The 9,706-nt window shown below is 37.2% G+C and overlaps 1 protein-coding gene across 1 annotated transcript in view; it reads right to left on the bottom strand.

The window, feature by feature from the left end:
* Positions 1 to 9,706, bottom strand: part of LOC108679989 (extensin-2) — a 44,669-nt gene continuing 34,963 nt past the window's right edge. Inside the window, exons 3-7 of the mRNA XM_018168741.2 lie at positions 4,881 to 5,270; positions 4,383 to 4,499; positions 3,596 to 3,718; positions 2,684 to 3,052; positions 1 to 2,216 (exon numbers count right to left, since the gene is read on the bottom strand). Of these exons, the coding sequence (XP_018024230.1) occupies positions 2,717 to 3,052; positions 3,596 to 3,718; positions 4,383 to 4,499; positions 4,881 to 5,270 (966 nt within the window). The 3' untranslated portion in view covers positions 1 to 2,216; positions 2,684 to 2,716. The remainder of the gene's footprint in view (positions 2,217 to 2,683; positions 3,053 to 3,595; positions 3,719 to 4,382; positions 4,500 to 4,880; positions 5,271 to 9,706) is intronic.

Genomic DNA, 9,706 nt, shown 5'->3' with positions numbered 1-9,706 from the left:
TAAGTTGTAGTATTTTATTGGTTTAACATCAAGGACCGCAGTTGATCCATTCATGTACAATTAATTGATTCATGCAATAACGAAAGAAGTCATAAAGCATTTGCGAGGCTGCTTAACTATTATTTAGTGAACTAAAACATGAGAAATAATCCATTCAAATCTTAAATTGATAATTGAATTTGTTGTGCAAAATTTTGTTGGCTGAAACCATTTAACTTTTATCAAAGTTCAAATAGCTTCATACGCTTTGAAATAGTTTTTAACGACAATAATATTTAATGCAAAAAAGGTCGCAACTCGACACAACTAAGACTCGCCAGAGAAGAAATAATCGCGAAACAATAACATAACTGAACATGCGGCGCATTCATTCAACATCATCTGCTCAATAATTTAAAACATTATGTCAACTGGCGACGGGAGAATTATGGGAATGACTGGATTACTATATTACTAAATTTTGGACGCTATATTAAAATTTTTTGTTGTCATTATCGTCATAAGTCAGCATTCAATTTTAAAATTGCATAGCCAAATTTCAGTAGGGCATTCTAAAATTGACCCTAACTTCTATTAACTCTGCAGCTGATACAAATAAATATTCGGATTTGATATCCCATTTAATTGTTTAATATCAATTTCTATGATATGCATAAAACACTAGGGGCAGTGAAACATCGGGTTATTTCATTAATTGATTCAACACGGAAGAACTAACAGAATTTTAACTCATGCTTTACGAGGGTGAATGACGGCCGCGGAAAACGGTCTAGGTTTACACTCGCGCACTCAAACACACTCCCATACATTCAATCTCAAAAAGTATTTACAACAATATAATACAATAGCTCTGAAAACTCGTCAGTAATAGAGCCATGCCTGATATAACAATCGCTAAATTGTGTTTTCAACTGAAGTGAAACTTGTTGCGAATATACTTTGCACAACACAAATTTTTGGTTCTAATTCATAACCAAACGCGTTTACAATAATTACTGTTCGCTAGGAGTAGTTGACATAACAAATTGCAAGCAAATCCTTTGTAAAGTACGTTGACAATTTAAAATAAGATATAACTCTAGACTTATAGCTAAAATCAATGAAAGAAAACGTATAATTCATTTTTGGATACATACAACGGTCAAAAGAAACGTAAGAATAGTTTTTCTGTAAAATTTTCTTATCGCCATCTCATGTTGAAGTTTGCGAAAAAACGCTCCTGCTTAAAGTTCACTATTATAAAGTTCAAATTCTAAAGTTCTTATTTTCAAATTTGAAGAACAAATAAATTTTTAGCGAAAAACTCAAAATGTCTGGAACCCATTTGAAGGGTGAATGTAAATGAATCGACTTTTGGGATCAAATGAAATGCTATAGACAACGTTCGCCCAAACGCTGCCTATATAAATAAAATTTCTTTTGATCCAGAGTCGAGTTAACTTTTCAGAATTGGTGTCAATGAGAGAATCAGCAAGATATAAATAATTATTGGTATCTACATTTTCAATATCTTTGCGAAACTGGCTCAAGTTTGTGGCGTATTATGTTACAATTTCGTAAATTCAGGTAAACTTTCCTTGCAGAAAGGAGAATTCTTGGTAGGGTGATAAACTTCACGTCCAGAAACAAACATAGTATAACAAAACGGGTCAAAATCATCTGACACAGCTTACTAACAACACAATTTCTACTTCGACTGAAATGCAATCAAGTTTCAACAAGCTGCCTTTTATAGTTTACATTTCTCCTTAATCGAAACAGATGCTCTGCCCAAACACCTGTCGTACGCTACCGCCGCCTTAAGATTATTTTCGTTGTACTTTTCGTTCGAAGGAAGGAAAACATCGAACTTTAGGAACAAAAGTTGTTTGACTTAAAAACAAATCTCCCTTAAGTTGACTTTCCATGTAAATACCTATGGGACTGCTAACCCTCGGGTGACTTGTGTGCGTAACAACTGAAGAATACTAGAATGTTTTGAAATTCTTCAAACGCTATTGAGCAAAAATAGGCAAATGCTGAAGATGAGATGCCAATATTCTTACTTGGGCATTGCCGTTCTTGAACAAAAACGTTCAACATCTCAAAACTTTCTAGTAATCTTCCATAATAAAATTAATGTCGTTCGTAACGCTGGGAAGTCCAGCAGAAGATATCACTCGTAAAAATCGTTGAGACATTGGATTTGACTGGAGCCGCCGCGCTGATTTGGTCTCCTGAAATAAGAAGTGGGGCTCAAACGGTGGCGGTGATAACATGCTTTTGCTGATATCAATGAGCAAAAACATAGTAATAATGAAAAACAATGGCTGTGCATGAACGAATTTGTCAAAAATAAAATGCTCTCTCCATTTTTGTGCAAGTAAACAGTTGTCCTTGAATTAAAATAGATGAATCGTTACTGAAGTCAAAAAAGTATTTTTAAGGGAAGAAACCCTGTCAAATATCGTCGAAAAAATAGTTGGGAAAATTTTTCATGCAGCAATGTTTGAAATGCAGTAACCCTAGACGTTGCGTGCCAGTCTCAACTTTAATAGTTTCAAAATGTCAAATGATGTACGGTGAAAATTTATAACTGGTAAATTCTAGTATATGCATATCGAGTGTCGTTTCCCCATTACAAAATTAATGGCAACGAATCATAGTTGGCACCGATTCTAAAATATTCTAAACTAATACTAACCCCGCAGTAGATAAGGAGTATCTCTTAGAGGAGCTAGTAACCCATGCTGCCGTAGCCTGCAGGGGCACCGTAACTGGGCTGGGGAGGCGCGCCATAGCTGGGCTTAGGGGAGCCATAGCTGGGCTTGGGGCACACGGTCTTGTACTCGGGCTTCTTGACGGTGTGTGTGATGGTGGCGTAGCCATGTTGCGTCTCTGTCACTGTCACGTAGACATAGTTTGCCTTAGTGGCGTACTGAGTCTGAGCCACGTAGTGAGGCTCGTCCTCCGTGACAGAGACGTAGTGCTGCTCAATCTTCGTCTCTGTGACGTAGTGTGGCTCTTGAACTGTTTTGTACACGTTCTGTGTCACAGTCACGTAATATGGAACCTGAAAAATTTTAATGTTAGAAAATAAAGTAAAGTTATTATATAATATCAGGTTCATGTGTTACTTTTCCTATACATTTGGGGAAATCTGGATGCGAAAGAATCATTCATTCCCGAAATTTCAGAACACTCTTATCCATGACAAAAGACAATTTCTTTTTGCTGTTAAAAACAACGCTTGATCAATTTCAAACGTAGGAATTTTTGTTTGGAAATCTAAAATGTTTTATCATCAATATTAGGGTCTCATTATTGCTAAACTAAATGAAAAATATTTTGATAGGATGACGGAGAAGTTTCGACTGGAATTCAACGGTCTTTAACACGCCATGATTTTTTTTTCTGTTTGACTAACATCCCTTGTTTAATGACTTGCCTTTTCTTCATAACATTTCAATTTTGCGTAGTAGTGTGACTCGGTGAGTGTCTTGATGACTCACCTGCGCCGTGTGCGTGCAGTAGTATGACTCGGTGAGTGTCTTGATGACTCACCTGCGCCGTGTGCGTGCAGTAGTGTGACTCAGTGAGTGTCTTGATGACTCACCTGCGCCGTGTGCGTGCAGTAGTGTGACTCGGTGAGTGTCTTCATGTAGTAGTGTGTGCCCGGCATGTAGTCTTGCTTGGTCTCAACTTGGATCTTGTTGATTTTGGCGGTATTGTAGGCCACCTGAAAGAAACAAAGCAGTAAAATTCTGAGAAGGCCGAAAGATTTATTTAGGGAAGTCAGAATTGTACAATGCATTATTATTCATGGCAATAATGATAACGTGGACAAATGCCAGGTCTAGTTCAAAACATATATTTTCAATACAGTTAAAGGAGCTGTGATACCAAATTTGAGTACAAGTACGGCAACGAATATTCATCAGTAGAACTTGCTCCTAACTTTCTTTGATCACATTTAGAAGAAACAAATTTGTCCAAAACTTGTTTTATTTTATTATTATTAATTAATTTAATACCGGATACAAACGAAAGTAAGAACAAACTCTCCCAGAATAATTCAAATATAGTGAAAGGGGAAAGGAAACCAACGACTTTTCTGACTTTGACAGAAATATATGTAAATTTATTTTATGAGTTAAGATAACCCTATCTACCGTGAACATATTTTATGATTTAAAATATCAGTATGGAGTTTTTATTCATTTTAGGACTCTTAGCTATCCCTGTTCACCGGATATTTATTTTTTGACTTAACACAACCCCATCCACCGTATAATTATTCTATAACATAACATATCCCTATTCACCATATATTTCTTTCATGACTCAATTCCTATCCACCGTCTCCATGGAGTAATGGAAAGTTAACAGAACTTGCCACTCACTTTGGTCTCGTAGATGACTTGATCAGGCAGCGGCTGAGTGATGAACTCGTACTGCACGACTGTAGTGGGGTAGTACAGCGTCTCAGTCACGTACTTGTACAGAGTGTACGGCACCAGCTGTGATGTAAACACCAATTTTAGCAATCGTACAGACAAGACACAAATTTGATAGTTTTAAAATAATATGTATTTTTACTTAATCAGTCAGATGAATAACCATGAAATTACACTGTTTCACAAACACGCTCAATTAGTATACAGCGCGGTGAATGACTAAAAAAACATATAAACGGATATGCAGATTTGTACTACTGAGTTCCACCTATTTAGGCTTTAAAAATACACAAAATTCTGCATGCAAAATTGGACCTAAAGAGTAAATTCACAATAAATGTTGTGTTCCTAAAATAACAATAACAAATATACATATATATATTTTTTTAAGCAAACCTGGTCGTAACTAAAATAACATTAGAAATTATAATTTTTTAAGCAAACCTGGTCGTATGTGTTCCAGTGTGTGTGATGCTCCATGGCAGTTTTGGTGAGGGTTGTGTAAAAGATTTTGTCGTAGCATTTCTTTGGGCAGGTATTCTTTGGCACTGGAGGAGGTCCGTACGAAGGGACTGGAGGCGCTCCATAAGAAGGCGCTGGTGGAGCGCCATAGCTTGGAGCAGGAGGACCGTATGTTGGAGGGGGGCCGTAGTCGGGGTCTGCATCTGCTTTAGCTTCTGCTTTGGCTTCTGGTTTTGGTTCAGGATTTGGCTCAGCTTTTGGTTCAGGTTTGGGCTCAGCTTTAGGTTCGGGGTTGGCTTCTGCCTTGGCTTCAGCTTTGGCTTCAGCGTGAACAGCAGCCAACACCAACAGCAGGATAAGCACTCGACGCATCTGCCGAGATAAAAACAATTATTCACTAATTATTCCACTAGAACAATATTTCTTGCTGCTCTCTCTCCCCAATATTTCAGTACAGCTTATCATTCGAGAAACTTCGGATTCAGATCAATTCTTTCAATTATTTTAATATCTCATAAAAAGTTCTCATAACATTTGGTACGTATATAGGCGCGTTGCGGGCTAACTTTTGTTATCCCGCACAACTATAACAAGCGTGTTCAATGCAAATTATTTTATCTCAATTTGTTATGAACTTTAATTCCGCTAAGTTATTTATAGTCGTAAAAACCGATAAAACAGCTTAGAGTAAACAACTTGTGTAATACATTAGTGAAATTGATTTATCGAACTAACGGGGCTTTTGAAATAATAGAGATTGAGTAGGTTCCCACTGTAATAAATTTGATTACCCAAAGGTTGAACAAAAATTAATTTCGGGCTCAGACTTATCCAACAAAACGGTTGATTCACAATATTGAATAATTGAACTTTTCAGTCCAGGAACAATTCTCCGAATAAAATTATAAAAAACTCGTTTCCCAATGAAAAAGTCATTTAATCTATTATACTTAAATATATCTGCAAGACTCTTTTATGAGAACTATTGCCTATGCATCACTAAAACACGTTTTAAATACTTTCTTAGAAAAACTGGCAGCCCGCGGCGAATAGAGGCGCATTGGGTGCACCCCTCCCTGGCCTCGATCGCTCGTTCCAGAGATCCGTAGGAGCGACGTTGCTATAGCGTCCCGCCAGCGCTCTAGTAACGCCTTAAATTATGCAGCGCAGTGAGCGTTGCCGCTCAGTTTTATGTCGCGTCATCGTCAGGCGCGGCGCCGCATAAACAGAGTCGCTCTTCTTTGCTGGCCTGGGTCTCACAAGCACGCAAACCCGAAAAGCAGAGTAAATATAGTAGAGAATAGTATAGTTTAGTGTTTTGTGACATTAGGTCAAGTGCAGCGGGAAGTAAAAGGAATCGTTGAATTTTGACGAATAATAATATTGAATATTAAATAATAATAATATTGAATATTCGACGATTATTTATGAAAAATCTCCATTCCCGACTTCAAGTCCGTAAATACTTAAGTTACTTTGGTGGTATTTTTTATATCCTCGTAATATGTCTAGTCATTTACGTCCTACAATTCGGAGCGATTAAATAAATTGGCTATAAATGCAATAACCCATTTTTGCGAAATACAAATGATGGACCAACGCAAAAGAAATCAAATCAAGAGATGAATAAATATAGTCTCGGACGTTACTTTTTAATTCGAATAATTTGCCAAAAGGTGATTTTGAAAGATTTCAAATTTAAAATGTGTAGTGTACACATTTTAATAGACGCTTCTTATGATGAACGATTTTTAAGGTATGAACTACAACAGAACTAGAAACTTTAATTTTATGAACTAGAGGTCCATGTTTGAAAATTAAAGTACAGTGTAAGTACATTTATTGAAAATATTTACAAGCGTATAGTTATATTTTATTATCCATTCTAGTCCATGCCCCGACAGGTACTAACGTAATATTTAAATAAATCTTATGGCAACTATTTTAATGCAGGCAACGCTCCGCCAGTAAGGTTGCTATGGTCGGTCACATGACAGTCGTGAGCCGTCATGGTCCAAATATTCTGTCAATGCTCCAGTCATTCCTCGTGCTTCAGAATTGAGGTTGAAGTTATAAATCTCTGTAGAGAGCGTAATGGTTTGATGTATATGGTGTTCTGATCGTTGAAATGATGATGGTCTTACAGAATATTACAGATATTTTATGGGCTTATAATTTTATTGTATATATGAACACAGTTTAACTGATGAAATTTGATACTATAGAGCTATACTGATAAATTAATAATTAATCAGCTACCAGAAATTTAGGAGTAATTTATCACACGATACCATGAGGAAATTCGGGTAGTGAATTATACGAAGACGGGGCAGGGTTGACCAGTGGTGACAGTTCAGAGTACCATGGATCGGAGCAGAGAGGTGCGGGTACGATCCCAGGCTCTATGCCACAGTTCTGGTCAGTCAGGAATAGGTTCCTTCCACGTAAAGAATTGAACAGATGTTTCTAAGATGGGAATGTAATCAATTCAGTAATTGGTGGGGATGCAGGGCGGTTAAAAGTAAAATTTGAGCAGTGAGTTGCGTGTTCGAGAACACAATAAGCTGCGAATATTCTTGGAGGTTAAGAAACGGCGACAGGCCTACGGCCTAAATATGTACGCTGAAACCGCTACTGTTGTTATTAATTTATTTTTTAAATGGGTAATTCGAATTAAGCAGGTTTCCGAAATATAGAAAGATATGTGGGTTTAGGTAGTAGAGATCGAGTACGGTATTTATTGAAGCGTAGTTTCAAACCATATCGCTTGTTTACCAAAAATGTATTAATTTCATGGATATAAAAATTAATTCTTCTTATTTTTAATAATTTCACTTATTTTGAAAACTTGTCGCCAAATTAAAACTCCACTTATGGAAAAAATTAATAACTTGGAATGTCACTGAAGCTCTGTAATTTATAAGTTTCAACGCAATGTTTCAAATTCAGACTAAAACTTGAGGTCATGTCTGAAGTAAATTGTAACACAGAAACTCTAAGTGAACTCTTGGCTCGCTTTAGAAACTTGGCCACAGCGTTGGCCGCTTTCGCTCTCATCGCGCCACTTTCTGATCGAATAAAAAACCTGCTAATATTATAAGGCCGCTCGGTGGCTGGGCCAAAGCACCGAGAAAGTCTGAGTGTTATGTACAAGTTACAACCCGACTCAGGTTTCTGTTCATTTTATGAAAGAAAATCTTAGCACGTAGACGGCAAATCAAAGCCTTTAGTAGAATTCCGTCTTACACGACCGTGACCTCCGCGACACAAGTCGTTATTGTTTCGTCTCATCCTGAGAAGCAGTGACATTCAGAGATAATTTTTCTCTTAGACAATATATTATACCCTGTACACGTTCATTTTACTCCACAGTCAACTTTTCCTTATTAATAATTTTTAAAAATCTTCCATGGAAGCGTTTAAGAACTTCTGAAGAACATAATAAAATCGATTATAGAACAGAAAAACGATCGCAAAAAGATCAAATAGTTTTCATAATACCTAATTATTTTCGCTTCAGTTCATTTTTGTGTGTCTTGAACTTTCACCTTTTTCATGGATATTCAAGGTTAAACCGCCGAATAAATGAGCCAATGACGTAATTGGTTGCGATATTGGCTATAAAATATTTGATACCGTAAGTGTTGTATTGTGTGGCCTCAAAAAAAAAATAAGACCATAACCAAATGTACCTTCGTTTTCCTTGACCAACATACAAATATCCTGGAAAAGAGCAGTTGTTAATTACTCAGAAACAAACGTTGAAACCATTCAATGTGGTACCAGAATATCTCCATTGGCTGTAACTGCCCCCAGGCTTCCAGCTGTGGACCAATCCACACGTTTCCGGAACTCCAAGAGAAACTCTGCTCGCTCCGCTGCTCCGGCTCACCGGCCACCGAACCGCGCGGAACGCGGCCGGCATCACATTTAAGAACTTTTACGCATGTACTTTGCAAGCAAATGATGTTGAAACAACGTTAATCGCGAGTTGATGCCGTTGAAACAACTTTTAATCAAAGTTATCTTTACGTCAGATGTCGGGTGGGCAGTGAAACCTCGAACACAGAATTCATTTTTTTTCACGACTTGGTACATGGAGCTTGAGATTTATTATTTAATTACAATTTTGAACGAATTATGTCTGTTTTCATGTAAATGAGTGTAGGCAAAGAATCCATTTTATATTTGATTGCAGCCAACGAAATTTCACCCCAAATCACCTGACTTGCTTCAGAAATGAGCAAAACTCTAATATCGTATCAACGAGGCTTGCCTGTTGAGATCCTCAACTTGGATTTATTCCTTGCCACTGATCAATATTTCTTATTGCATTGAGTTGTACTAGAATTTTCCGTGCTTCTCAAGAAATTCATAGACATATCGTGGTCGCAAGAAGCGTTCGCTTGATCGACAACGAGACTGGAGCTGAGCAAAGTGTGTGAATCTACTAGCTCACTTCTTAGCAGGTACCAGCTACATGGGACACTAGTGGCAGGTACAGTGGTGCAGTCAGGGCAGCTACATATATGCAACGGTGCTGCGGCTACCGCTCGTTGAGTTCCAACTGCTCCATGAATCATTTTCACCCTCACCATTAGGATCATCTTCCATGAAAGATGCATCAAAATTTCTTATTCTAATGCCAGTAAATTCATTGTAGTTGACGATCAATTCCATACTATAATTGATCATCATGTCAGAGGTAAATAATGAACAAATCCATGTTGATTAATTCATAATTTCCGGCTGAAAATTTTTAATGCCAAACAGTGCTACGCAACCAATAAATTTTTATTAATAGATTC

Source organism: Hyalella azteca, unplaced genomic scaffold (genome assembly GCF_000764305.2).
Source record: "Hyalella azteca isolate HAZT.00-mixed unplaced genomic scaffold, Hazt_2.0.2 contig14244, whole genome shotgun sequence".
Lineage (NCBI taxonomy): Eukaryota > Metazoa > Arthropoda > Malacostraca > Amphipoda > Hyalellidae > Hyalella > Hyalella azteca.
Note: the sequence above shows the minus strand (reverse complement) of the source record. Positions and strands in the feature narration are given on the sequence as shown.